This window comes from Maniola hyperantus, chromosome 2 (assembly GCF_902806685.2).
Source record: "Maniola hyperantus chromosome 2, iAphHyp1.2, whole genome shotgun sequence".
Lineage (NCBI taxonomy): Eukaryota > Metazoa > Arthropoda > Insecta > Lepidoptera > Nymphalidae > Maniola > Maniola hyperantus.
In genome coordinates, this window is record NC_048537.1 from 2,281,319 (window position 1) to 2,296,223 (window position 14,905).

Sequence of the window (14,905 nt, forward strand, 5' to 3'; positions counted from 1 at the left end):
AATATGATGATTGATGATTAACCGGATAAGTTAGGATTACAACCTTTTAGATTTAACCGAGCCTTCATGGGCGCACGAATCATATTCTCGCACTACGAGAGACAACACAGACTACCCTCAACAATAACTATAGCAACCCTCATTTATGAGTCATGACACCAACGTCTCCTATGACCAGAAACCCCTAACTAACCCTACCTAAACCGGCTCCTCCATCCCCATACTGGTCCCAAACCAACCAGCTAACCTAGCAAACCACCTCCTAGTACTATAACCTCAAACAACAGAAACCACACAGGTAACAACAACAATAACAATAAAACCCACAGTACGACACACAGTGTCTAATGAGAAGTGCCCTCGGCAAGAGCCACACGAATAATGCCTACTGAGAAGTGCCTTCGGCGAGAGCCAGACGAATAATGAATAACTACGCTTTTTTTGTGTTGTTTCGGATTGACTATGCTGCGTAGGCCCTATTGGCCGCTACAGCGTCACCGGGGGGGTTGGCGAGCGCGAAGCTCCGCCTGGGGGTGAGACTAATAACTACGCACAGCGCGTCTGTTTTTATAGTCTCACAAAGACGACGCCGAGGGGACGATGACGTGATGTGCAATGGGCAATCTGTTTACAACTAAAGACGGCGCTGCCAACATATTCATAAAAAAAACTTACTGTTAGTGTTTTTGGTACTGAGAATAAGTTATTTTAAAAATGAATTTGTATACTAACGCTTTTTGTTGATATTCCTCAAAGAAGCGAAGGTCTTCGGCGCGACGAGACTGAAGGCCGCTCTAGGAATGATGCGGCAGAGCTCAGCCAAAGCGCGCAAGGAATTCATACGAATGTAGAACCACACCGCTCCATCGTCACTGAGTATAGCTATAAGGATAATACTAACACTTCTTGTTGATATTCCTCAAAGAAGCGAAGGTCTTCGGCTCGACGAGACTGAAGGCCGCTCTAGGAATGATGCGGCAGAGCTCAGCCAAAGCGCGCAAGGAGTTCATACGAATGTAGAACCACACCGCTCCATCGTCACTGAGTATGAGTATAGCTATAAGGATAATACTAACACTTCTTGTTGATATTCCTCAAAGAAGCGAAGGTCTTCGGCTCGACGAGACTGAAGGCCGCTCTAGGAATGATGCGGCAGAGCTCAGCCAAAGCGCGCAAGGAGTTCATACGAATGTAGAACCACACCGCTCCATCGTCACTGAGTATGAGTATAGCTATAAGGATAATACTAACACTTCTTGTTGATATTCCTCAAAGAAGCGAAGGTCTTCGGCTCGACGAGACTGAAGGCCGCTCTAGGAATGATGCGGCAGAGCTCAGCCAAAGCGCGCAAGGAGTTCATACGAATGTAGAACCACACCGCTCCATCGTCACTGAGTATGAGTATAGCTATAAGGATAATACTAACACTTCTTGTTGATATTCCTCAAAGAAGCGAAGGTCTTCGGCTCGACGAGACTGAAGGCCGCTCTAGGAATGATGCGGCAGAGCTCAGCCAAAGCGCGCAAGGAGTTCATACGAATGTAGAACCACACCGCTCCATCGTCACTGAGTATGAGTATAGCTATAAGGATAATACTAACACTTCTTGTTGATATTCCTCAAAGAAGCGAAGGTCTTCGGCTCGACGAGACTGAAGGCCGCTCTAGGAATGATGCGGCAGAGCTCAGCCAAAGCGCGCAAGGAATTCATACGAATGTAGAACCACACCGCTCCATCGTCACTGAGTATAGCTATAAGGATAATACTAACACTTCTTGTTGATATTCCTCAAAGAAGCGAAGGTCTTCGGCTCGACGAGACTGAAGGCCGCTCTAGGAATGATGCGGCAGAGCTCAGCCAAAGCGCGCAAGGAGTTCATACGAATGTAGAACCACACCGCTCCATCGTCACTGAGTATAGCTATAAGGATAATACTATACTTGTTGTTGATATTCAGAAAATATGTATTTGTAGAGCATTGCCTCTGTCGTTGAGACCGATAAAACGTCATATAGGTATGAGTGACAGAGACAACGCTCTACAAAGCCGAAATGTCATTCTAAAGGCCGATGTAAATTATTTTCTGCCGCGTACTGTAACTACAGTGCGACAAGGCTCTTTTGGCGCGTGGCGAAAATCGGAACTAACGTTTCCGTCAAGTGTCCCCTTTGTTCTTGTTTGAATAGTTCTATAACAGCGCCCCCTTTCAATGCCATTCAAGTGCCAAAGGAGCCTTGTCGGACTGTACCTAGTAGTTGATGGATAGTTGGCTCACCGCAAAGCGCTTCAATAATGTTGGTATCCGACATTCGGACGGCTGCAGGAAGTAACTTCGTCATGTTGGCAACACCCATCGCCGCGTCAGCTAGCAAGTCCACGTTGGAACTGAGCAGTTGGTGACAGAACACCAGGTCCGTGCCAGTTTGATACAATGCCTGACATGGTAATAATTTATTGTTACTTGTTTGCTTTAGGTACATACCTCATAATAAATGGTCGGTATACGGCAAGAGCCTAGTAAATTATTACGTCGGCGTTCTATTCGGTCGGGTGTTCGATCCCTCTAACTTGTCGGAATTGTATGTGTTTCAAGCTATAGCTTTAACAGTGATGTGCGTTTTAAGTAATTAAATATCACTCGCTTTAACGGTGAAGGAAAACATCGTGAGGAAACCTGCATGCCTGAGAGTTATCCATAATGTTCAAAATCCAAAGATGTGTGAAGTCTACCAATCCGCACATGGCCAGCGTAGACTATGGCCAAAACCCTTCTCTCTGTGAGGAGACCCGTGCTCTGTAGTGAGCCGGCGATGGGTTGATCATGATGATGACTTACATCTCTCCCATTAGCAGTAAAAGACATCTTAGTGAGCACGGCTAGGCAATGGGGCTTCATAACAGGCAAGGCCATCTCAAGGTACGCCAGCAGTCGAAGGATACAGCCCGACTGGTACAGATGGCTCGCGTTCTCTTCCGTCTCCACGTAGTTACGTAGTACGCCCAACACTTGGGTGTGGACGTCACGAAATTCATAGGACTGTAAAAAAAACATTTTTGTGTATCTAAATTGTCCCAATTCCAAATTACGACGATGTATAGCTTCATATGTATTCAGTATTAGTAGTTACTTATAATATAGAAATAGGATCACCTCCAAAATATCGCAAAGGTCCAACACGCCAGTAGAAGCGCGGAATGTCCTCTGCACGTTTTGGTCCTTGTACCGGCATATCAGCTGGTCCACGGTCTTGAGCGCCGCGTGCTGTATCGCTAGGTATGAGCTCTGCATCAGAGCCAGGATAGACGGCCAACTGAACTGCTGGTTCTTTGTCACTTCTGAAGCGCATATGGGATCTTCCAGTAAATTGCTTAAGGTCTGAAAAGATATGCTCTTGTTTCGGCTAAGTATATGACCTTAGAATACATATTTTTCTGTAGGTGCCCACTTCTTTTGCGAATAATAATATAATACCTACCTGTAAACAATTCTTCTGAACATCTGGATCGAGGCTGTTCTTCATGCGTGAGCACAGACTGCTCAGAATATTAGCTGACACCAGCTGCTCGCAGCCGAGGGGCTCCCTCGTCAGTTCCGACAACACCAGCGACGCAAACTCCAGTACGAATATATCCTCTATCTGTTTCAAATACAGACAGATTTTTTAAGAGGAGTAAGTCTAGGTCTGAGCGCGCTTGCCTAGAATATGCCTATTAACTTGTAGGGGTGGTAAATTGGGCGGAATGGAAATATACCCGGATACGGAATAATCTACCACCTTACAAAGATTAGAGGAAAATAATAATTTACTTTACTTGATCTATCTACCTAGTAAAGAATAGAAGCTAGCCGTCGACTCCCTTGTAATGTATATGAGGTGTTATAAATGAAATTTGCTAGATGTTAGGCAAAATTGTTTTTAATGTAACTTTTACCGGGGTCGCTTAATACATAGTGATGGCTAATAATGCTTAGTTATTCTAGCTTAATGCCAAGACTTAATTTAGATACATTAGAATGCCTTAGGTAGATAGTACATAAAATCTATGTTTTAAATTTAAGATGCCATTGGCATGGAATAGACAATGACACAGTAAAATTCATAAAATTGTTTCAAAATAAAAGCTCAGTAGTAAAGACAGGGTTCTTACTGTACACATACACTAAGAAGGTTCACTAAACTGTTCCAGGATACAAACATTTGCTTACTTGTAGGTGCGAAGACTGCAAGGTAGCTGGACGGCATCGGCCAAGCTCCCAAAACTCGATTTAACTTGATTCTTCACAACCGAAATGTTTCATTACAAAGATTTTCACCAAGTCTTATCCATAGAATTAAGTTGCCAACGTGAATGTGCAAAAGAAATAAATACGGAAAACGAAAGCGAAATACGAAAACCGAAAACTAAAAACGGAAACGCAAACGGAAAACCCTGTAACAAAGAAAAACAAGATTATAATTTGTGCTGTGTGAAAATTTCGACACGTGGAATTTTCCCGATCAAACACAACTCACCTATTGAACTCCTGGCCACCAATGGTTTTCAGGAGTCCACCCACAACCCATTATCCTCATTTATTTGGGAAGGTAAAATAACTGGAACTGAAAGGGAAATCATGAAATTAGGATTTTCTCTAACCAAACCGCCATTTTGTCGAATCCACATTACTTGATTTTTCACTCACCATAATTGATGAAACATTGAAATACGTTAGGATGACTAAATTTATAACTATTGTATTTTCCCAGGCGAAGCCATGGGCGAAAAGGAGTGAGATTTTCCTGGAACGAAAAAATTCGTCTTCACATGTTGACTCCAGAAAAATTCTAAATCTCACCAATCGGTGTTGCCAGACGCAACCCGAGTGTGGCCGCTCTCATTTAGTTTGATCATGAAGCCAATTCATTTTTGAATATTTGCGGAACCTAAGGATATATTATAAGAACCGTTTTGTTAATGACTTAACAATAAACAAATGATATTATGGTTTTATTTAATTATTTTGTTTTATTTTTACGACAATTGACAACGAAGCAAACGCCATCTATTGTGGCTCGAATGAACTCTGAACATCGACCCACGCGTAGTTCTGCACCTTGATGCTAGGTGGCACCAACATACTTTGAACAAAATTGATTTTTATTAAAAGCGAAACGCTAGTTAGTAGTTCAAAATTTACAACGTCACAATACTTCCCCTCCTACGAAAAGGTTCAACAGGTTGAACCACGCTGCCCTCAGCGTCATCCAACAACTACTAACAATTTGCCTGAAACAAACAAGAAAAACACAGAAGTTACGCGTGAACGCACATCTACTACTAACAAGGAAAATTGTCTAACAAAATAAATATACTGAAAACAGTGTAAGGTTTTATACATTATACTTAACTACACAACCCTAACTTCTAAAAAGAATATATACAAAAAAACTTCATGGTGTCTAAGACACTTGAGTGGAAACATCTTGGCATCATTCTTCAGCTGACTGATAGAATGCGTCTAGGCCTACGGTGGTTCACTCTTTTAAACTACCATCGTAATATTTGTTACTCAACAAATACGGAAAATCTGGTTGTGAACGGGTCCATCTGATATGGCAACCGTTCTCTATCCCATTCGGAAAAATAAAACCGAATCAAAATCGGAATATGAGAAAAAAAAACGAAATAACTCTCCTAGAAAATAGATCTCGGAACAGAATCGGAAAAATAACAGAAATGATCCATTATCTAGAAGGAAAACGAAAACAAAACACAAAACCCCCCCTTTTCGTTATCCCCAAAGTACGATATTTGCATTTTTACTTTCTCAACCGGTTGGTCTACCACAAGCATTCCCATCATCACATATTCATCCCTACATACATCCACTACATTCATCCTCAACTGAACCATGGTAATGTAACTGTTAACTCAGAACATCACTACACTCATACAAATTCCTAATTGAATATTGATAACTTAAATATTCAAACAGTTTAGACCAAACTAAGTAATGGCAAATATCTACTTCTTAATATCCTTAATATGCCAAGTGCCTATTGGGTGGTTGTCAGCTACTCTAACTAGTTCGTAAACCAAAGGTGACAAAACCTTGACAACCCTGCACTTTTCATACTTAGGTGCCAGCTTAGCTGCGAAAAAATTTGTAGCGTCGCTTTGTGGATAGGTCTTTTTCCACACTATATCCCCAACAGAATAGCTTGCAGACCTACGCCTTAAGTTGTAATGCGTTGCATACTCTGCATGAGCCTGAAACAAATTTCTCCTAACCTGACCAAATATGTCCTCCAAAGATCCAAACTTTCCTGCGTATTCCTCCCTTGGAATTCCGGCCTCGTACTCCTTATCCGTGTCCTTATAGAAGGAACCATTTAAAACCGGTTCTCTAGCGTGGACAAGGAAGAACGGGGAGAATCCAGTGGATTCATTAACCGCACTGTTTATGGCGAACTGGATCTTGTACAGGTTTTCGTCCCAGGACCTGTGGTTATCTTTCACAAAAGCGGCTACAGCAGTCATAACAACCTTATTGTACCTCTCAACAAGGTTAACTTGCGGAGTGTACAGTGGTGTGTAGTGTAATTTCGGAATATTATAACGCTTAATGAGATTACGGAATTCAGATCCTGTAAATTGGGACCCATTGTCCACAATCACAGTCTCTGGAACACTATGGTTCAAAAATACAAAATTCTCTAGCGCTTTAACAACAGCGGCACCTGTGGCACGCCGTAACGGAAACAACATTGTATATTTCGAAAAACAACACGTCACCACAAAAAGAAATGTAAATCCTGATTTAGACCTAGGCAAAGGTCCGACTAAATCAGCCGAAATGACCTGAAAAGGTCTCTCGCAGACTTTAGGCTTCCCTAGCAGACCTGGAGTGGCTGATGTCGTGTGTTTATACGCAGAGCAAGTATCACAATTCTTAACGTACTCAACCACGTCCTTATACATACCACGCCAAAAATATCTGAGGGATAATCTGCGATGAGTTTTGAACACACCAAAATGACCTGCAGTTGCATCTGCATGGTTTTGTTGCATAATACTAATGATGTCGTTCTTGTGGACTACCTCTTTCCAGTCGAACTCACTGAGAAGCTGGTATTTACATTTACTGTAACGATATAGTTTATCGTTTAAAATACAAAAATTCGGAAAATTTGCTGGATTGATTTTACAGCCATTAAATGTTTTGTCATACCAGTCATCTACCAAAACTTGTTGACTAGATTTATCATTACGATCACCAACTACATCTACGTGTATGAGTCTCGACAAGGTATCCGGAACTACATTATCACAACCCTTCCTATGTTCGATAACAAAATTATACTGTGATAATCTACAACCCCATCTGGCGAGTCGTCCTGAGGGATTTTCTAAATTTAAGAACCACTTTAGGGATGCATGGTCTGTGATAATTGTGACTGGCTTGGAACCAAAATAAGCCTGAAATTTCTCCACTGCAAAAATCACAGCTAGAGCCTCGCGTTCCGTCGCGCTGTAATTCCTTTCGTTTTTATTTAGGCTCCTACTGACATACGCAATGGGATGATCGCAACCATCGGTTTCTTGCGTTAGCATACCGCCAACACCATATGCAGAAGCATCACAATGTATTTTGAATGGTTTTTCAAAATTCGGTACCGCAAGAACAGGTGCGGTTACCAACGCATTCTTCAATGTATTAAATGCTACCTCTGCCTGTTCGCTCCACTCAAATTTAGGTGCGTTCTTTCCTTTACTCGTTAGTCTATTGAGTGGTGCAGCGATGGTTGAAAAATTTCTAATAAAGCGCCTGTACCAAGAACAAGTGCCTAGGAAAATCTTTACCTCCTGTGCAGTTTTTGGGGTCGGAAAGTTCAAAACTGCGGCAACTTTTCCAGGATCTGTGCGTAAACCAAATTCATCCACTATATACCCTAAATATTTCAAAGAGTTTCGAAAAAAAATTACATTTATCAAAATTTATGGATAGTTGAGCCATTTTTAGTTTATCCAGAACTCTGTTTAATAAAATTAAATGGGTTTCGAAATCAGCAGAACAAATAACAATATCATCTATATAACAAAATACTATTCCATTTTCAATATCACTACAAAAATTTTGATTAAATAACTGGTCCATTAACCTCTGCTGTCGTGCTGGTGCACCGCATAGGCCAAACGGCATGACTTTAAATTTGAATAACCCTCTACCAGGAACTGTAAAACTGGTTTTTTCCTGAGAGTCGTTAGCTAACGGAATTTGCCAGAAACTTGAACTTAAATCAATCGATGATAAAAACCTTGCCTCTTTCAAGCTATCTAGAATTTGTGGAATGTACGGTATTGAGTATGAATCCCCCTTTGTCACTGAATTTAATTTCCTGCAATCTAGGCAAAATCTCCAGTCTCCATTTGCCTTTTTCACTAAAATTGCTGGGTTATTCCAAGGGCTTTCACTCGGAGTAACTACGTCCATTTCCAGCATCCTATCTAACTCTTTACTTAAAGCTTCCTTCTTTTCGGGAGAAAGTGGATATTGTTTTATTTTTATTGGCAAGGCATCACCGGTGTCAATAACATGTTCAATTAATTTTGTTCTACCCAATCCAATTTTCGTTGAAGAAATATCTAAAAATTTATTTACTACAGACTGGGCTAATTCTTTCTGTTGAGATGATAAGTTTTCAAAAGAAGTGATGGTATGAATTTGTTCATTATCAATCGCACAAATATTGTAAAATTGAGAAGGTGCCTTAATTAATTCTAAATTATCAAAAATGCCAGGGGCTAACTGAAATGTTTTCCAAAAGTCACAGCCAAAAATAACATCCGCTATTATAGAGGGTACTACAAAAAATTTTATTATGTGAGTTACGGAATTATAAGTAATCGGAATAAACATATAACCCATGCAATCAAGTTTGTCTCCATTTGCCACTGAAAATGTGGTATCAACACTGCTATGCAATTTATAACCGAATTTCAAAAAAACCTTGTGCGCCTGGTTACCCAAAATTGACGCGCAAGCACCGGAATCTAGTAAACCTGTAATCTCAAAACCGTCAACAAAAACCTTTAAATGTGGCCTAAAGTCTCGTTTATCCACTGAATACAGAACTGTGTCAGGTAAAAGGGATGTTTTGTTGTTAATGACTAAGTTCTTTACTTGTGTCTCTGCACAGTTCTTACTAATTAGTTTTTTGAATTTTTGTCCGGAGCGGGTTTACTAGTCGCCTTTTTACTACAACTTGGACATGTCTTTACTGTAAAGTTCTGACGTCCACACGAAAAACATCTAATAAATTTCGGAACTGTCCTGCAAAATTTAAAGGAATGGTTACCCTTGCCGCACTTGTAACATAGTTGTTTATTTGTTTTCGTAAAATCAGTGCCTTTACTTGTATCAACCTTAGGTGCAGGTGTGACTGAAAGTGTGTTTATCTGTTTTGTCACTTGTTTGTAAGCAAACTCTGAACTTAAAGTTGCCTTACTGTTAGTAGGCTCAGAAAATAAGGCGGAACGCTGCCTCGCAGCCTCTAGTTTGCGACACTTTTCCTTCAACATTGCGACAGACTTAATGTCAACAAGAGCTAATTGTTCTGAGTAAAAAGGGCGAATATTATGTAATAAAATTTGTAACTTTTGTTCTTCGGAAAGTGGTGTTGACAACCTTGAAAACATGCCAAACATTACAGCGAAATAGATAGACACAGGTTCTTCAGAGCCTTGTGTTCTTGCTCGAATTTCACCTAGCAACCTGTAGTCATAATCTACTGCATCAAATTCCTCTAAAAATAAAGTTTTCAATTCTGACCAAGACGAAACTTGACATTTGTTGCCTCTGTACCATAACAATGCTCGGCCTGTAAAAAGATGAAATGCAGAAACAAATAATTTTCCATCTGAAACGCCATAAGATCTTTTATATTCCTCAACGCGTTCGATGAAACTGCGCGGATCACCCTGTCCGTTGAAATTTAACTTCCACTTGGCAACATTTTTATCACCAGTGCAGTCAACGGCGGTACTCTCGGAATCCAGTGATTCGTCGTGAGACGACTCATTGTCAGCATCTAATCTGGAAATCAAACTCTGCAACTTTGTATGTAATTCACTCTTCCTACTTATTAAGCTGAGTTCGGAACACTGTATTCTTAAAATTCTAAAGTACAAATGTGAAGCTAAAGCTTTAGACCTACAGAGGGCATGTCTATCTTTAGTGTCAGAACACTTTTTTAATAAATCTTCTAAGTCTTGAAGTTTTTTAGTAATAACCCCTAACTCACTTTCAGAAGAGAAATCCGTCTCTAAAATTGATTCAGAAGGAATTTCCTGAATTAATTGTTTTAACTGTTTCTTTAAACCTAGCACTGTTGGTGCTGGAGTTTCGGAACGAATGGATACCTCATAACACAATTCGTCCTTCAAAAGTGAATGAAACTGGGCAAAAGTCTGTTCCATTGTGTTAAGTCAAAACACATTTAACAAAATATCGAGCTTGTGTAACTGTCTATGTTTAGCCTTATACAAATTGGTTAAACACAAACACAAAAGAAGTTATTTAAACTATTAAATATACACAAGCAAAATACACAACAAAAACAATATTCTTAAGTCTATCCTAACTATTTTATCAATTATGTTCCTATTCCAAAATCTTGTTAATAATACAAGCACATATTATTACTAAAGTAAACAAAATATAACAAAATAAAACTTCCCAAAATTGAATAAATGATTGTAAGGTGCAGTATCACCTTTATGAGTACACAGTGTGTTACAACCTTTACAATTACAAAAGTAAACAGGCAGCAAAGTTGCAATGAACTCTGACTAGCATATTATCTTTCAAAAAAAAAAAAAACAAAGAGATTGTGCAATGGTTTGATGACTGTTACTTTACACTTTTAACACATAACCTAAAATACAATAAAATCTGTTTCTAAATGTCACTTTAAACTACCAGCATTCAATTAAACTTAACATGTTTTGTGTGTGAAGTAGCTTTTATCATAACCTTAACACAGCTCTAAACAAAATTTCAACAAAATAATGAAGTATCAAGTCACTGAAAAAAAATTGTTCATAACTTCATACTTGAACTTAATGTAATCTCTGAATATAGTTTATATATTTAGTTTCACAAGTTGTAACTCTTAGTATTTATAAATGTATGTGTGTAACTAGTTAACGGCACATAGCGTTTCAAAACTTTAATTATACTAAGTTACCGGAATTTTCAAACATAAGATGTACTTACTATTGAAAGCAATACCCAACAACAACTCAGTTAAGCAATGTTTATTACTAAACAGAAGGCAAACATTCACTTATACACCTCCAAGGTAAGTCAAATAACATAATTGAACGGCATAAGCACCATTTATAATGTGTTAATTAAATAAGAAAAAAAACCAATGTTGGACTATACTCAGAAAATTACTTAAACTATCAAACAAAATTTCTAACTATTAGTTATTATTTAGTTAGTTAACCATAAAAACAGCTTAGTGCTCTTTGCAATGTGTCACTACTTAGAAAATTGTACAATCAGCGGAGTACATTTCATAAAATTCACAAAATTTCTCAAAATATACTGAAATAACTATATAAAAAAACGTTCGGGCGCCATTTGTAGGGGTGGTAAATTGGGCGGAATGGAAATATACCCGGATACGGAATAATCTACCACCTTACAAAGATTAGAGGAAAATAATAATTTACTTTACTTGATCTATCTACCTAGTAAAGAATAGAAGCTAGCCGTCGACTCCCTTGTAATGTATATGAGGTGTTATAAATGAAATTTGCTAGATGTTAGGCAAAATTGTTTTTAATGTAACTTTTACCGGGGTCGCTTAATACATAGTGATGGCTAATAATGCTTAGTTATTCTAGCTTAATGCCAAGACTTAATTTAGATACATTAGAATGCCTTAGGTAGATAGTACATAAAATCTATGTTTTAAATTTAAGATGCCATTGGCATGGAATAGACAATGACACAGTAAAATTCATAAAATTGTTTCAAAATAAAAGCTCAGTAGTAAAGACAGGGTTCTTACTGTACACATACACTAAGAAGGTTCACTAAACTGTTCCAGGATACAAACATTTGCTTACTTGTAGGTGCGAAGACTGCAAGGTAGCTGGACGGCATCGGCCAAGCTCCCAAAACTCGATTTAACTTGATTCTTCACAACCGAAATGTTTCATTACAAAGATTTTCACCAAGTCTTATCCATAGAATTAAGTTGCCAACGTGAATGTGCAAAAGAAATAAATACGGAAAACGAAAGCGAAATACGAAAACCGAAAACTAAAAACGGAAACGCAAACGGAAAACCCTGTAACAAAGAAAAACAAGATTATAATTTGTGCTGTGTGAAAATTTCGACACGTGGAATTTTCCCGATCAAACACAACTCACCTATTGAACTCCTGGCCACCAATGGTTTTCAGGAGTCCACCCACAACCCATTATCCTCATTTATTTGGGAAGGTAAAATAACTGGAACTGAAAGGGAAATCATGAAATTAGGATTTTCTCTAACCAAACCGCCATTTTGTCGAATCCACATTACTTGATTTTTCACTCACCATAATTGATGAAACATTGAAATACGTTAGGATGACTAAATTTATAACTATTGTATTTTCCCAGGCGAAGCCATGGGCGAAAAGGAGTGAGATTTTCCTGGAACGAAAAAATTCGTCTTCACATGTTGACTCCAGAAAAATTCTAAATCTCACCAATCGGTGTTGCCAGACGCAACCCGAGTGTGGCCGCTCTCATTTAGTTTGATCATGAAGCCAATTCATTTTTGAATATTTGCGGAACCTAAGGATATATTATAAGAACCGTTTTGTTAATGACTTAACAATAAACAAATGATATTATGGTTTTATTTAATTATTTTGTTTTATTTTTACGACAATTGACAACGAAGCAAACGCCATCTATTGTGGCTCGAATGAACTCTGAACATCGACCCACGCGTAGTTCTGCACCTTGATGCTAGGTGGCACCAACATACTTTGAACAAAATTGATTTTTATTAAAAGCGAAACGCTAGTTAGTAGTTCAAAATTTACAACGTCACAAACTCTTGCCACAAATTGGCGATTACGAATTCACCTGACGCAGTGCAGACTACGATGTAGCCTTACCTACCCCTAATCGGGTTGTACAGGCATCGTACTGCAACGCTAAATCACTTTACCACGATAATCGCTTTGCAAGCTTCCATTTTAATTTCTTAAATTACTCAGATTAGGGTCAGTTATAATCGTATTAGACTTCAGTGGCAAACGATTAATGTTCACCTCAGGGTGCTCAATCAATCGAACAGATAAGCCCATACTTGCAAATCTAGGGCTGTTTAGCTAGTTTTTTAGCAATAGATCATGGAATACAGCTTTCTATAAAAACGAGCAACTTTTCTCACGTTCTGCGGATCAGCCAGCACCTGCTCCGGACCGCGAAGCAGCTGACACAGCTGAGCGAGGGCCTTCAGCGCAAACCGATTGGTGTTCAACGCCTTGGAAGTTTACAACTTGTAACTTGTACCCTTACGAAGCCGGGGCGAGTCAGCTGGCATAGAACATACCTTTCCTATCAGAAAAGCAACCTTCCTTAGATTCTGCGGGTCGGCCAGCACCTGCTCTGGGCCACGAGGCAGCTGACACAACTGAGCGAGGGCTTTCAGCGCAAACCGCTTGATGTTCAACTCGGGGCTCTCAATGTGAGGCAGGATGTACTTGATAGCATTCAGGTTGAACAGCACGTAACGATTTTGCATCTCTTGAGCTGCGAACTTCGTTATCGCTCGCAGGGTCTATTAGAGTTAATAGTTTTACTGCTATGGTAGATTATTGCTGACGAAAAAAAGTTGGTAACGTATAGTCAAAAACCTACTTTCTGTCAAGGGAAAGCCGCCCTTTTTTATGACAACTCAAACTTTATTTACTATGGCATAAAAGTGGCGGCCGGTGGCGAGAACCCTCTAAATCTCCACCGTGTTTTGTTTTCATTAAACTAATTTCAACCCCATGTGGTATGTAAATTTGGTTTAAGTTGACATCAAAAAATAATCGGCTCTATTTTACACCGTAGTTTTGTGTCAAGCGTAGGTAGTTTAACACCGGCATTCATAGTCAAGACAGGGGCTTCTTTAGATGAGGATTCAAACGACATATTGTGTCATATTCAACTTTTATGCAATGCATTAAAGTTGTTAAAGTCATCTGAATCATTCTCTAAAGAAGCCCCTATCTTGACTATGAATTCCGATGTAAGTCAGCCAAGTGCCAACTGCTTTGTATCCACTGTATCCGTCGCACGCGACTGTGTATGGATGAACCTTCACGTAGTTTGGAGCAGACGTTGTTACCTTTTAATTTTATAATACAACACAGTAATAGGTCTGAATAATAGCGATGGAAAGACGTCACCTGACATAATATTTCGGGTTCAGTGGATTCAAGGAGTAGAATCGAGGTATGAGCACTCTCCGGCGTGATGTTATATGGATGGAATATAAAGTCCTTCTTCTCGGCGGAACGGTTCTCCCTATCCTTTTGCAGAGGTTTTGCCATATTTTCAAACTCTTAGTTAGAAGCTTTTTTTCATTCATAAATCAAGGAAAATATATCGTGGGAAATGTATTTGTCACAGATTTTGAAGCATTCATTTCTGACATTAAAGCGTCAAAATTATGACCCTTGAACTGCAAAGAGTAAATGAATTCTACGAAGGAGTTTTTTGTCAACAATCCTCTTTTAGATAATTCCAGCCATTATTTATATTTTTAGATTAAGGTTTTAAAAATGATTTTGACTCTGCTTTTCAAACATAACTGTCAAGTTTGTAGATTTATGATTTATTTATACTTTGTAGTTTGTG

General features: G+C 39.1%; 2 protein-coding genes across 2 annotated transcripts in view; both read right to left on the reverse strand.

Annotated features, from left to right (window-relative positions):
- MED27 (mediator complex subunit 27) overlaps window positions 1–14,905 on the reverse strand; it is a 419,936-nt gene that overhangs the window by 381,549 nt on the left and 23,482 nt on the right. The gene's annotated exons all lie outside the window — the stretch shown is intronic.
- LOC117988757 (armadillo repeat-containing protein 3) overlaps window positions 1–14,905 on the reverse strand; it is a 22,339-nt gene extending 7,434 nt beyond the window's left edge. Inside the window, exons 1-7 of the mRNA XM_034975940.2 lie at window positions 14,455–14,905; window positions 13,611–13,838; window positions 3,477–3,638; window positions 3,152–3,376; window positions 2,837–3,037; window positions 2,276–2,435; window positions 1,771–1,920 (exon numbers count right to left, since the gene is read on the reverse strand). Coding sequence (XP_034831831.1) covers window positions 1,771–1,920; window positions 2,276–2,435; window positions 2,837–3,037; window positions 3,152–3,376; window positions 3,477–3,638; window positions 13,611–13,838; window positions 14,455–14,598 — 1,270 coding nt within the window. The 5' untranslated portion in view covers window positions 14,599–14,905. The remainder of the gene's footprint in view (window positions 1–1,770; window positions 1,921–2,275; window positions 2,436–2,836; window positions 3,038–3,151; window positions 3,377–3,476; window positions 3,639–13,610; window positions 13,839–14,454) is intronic.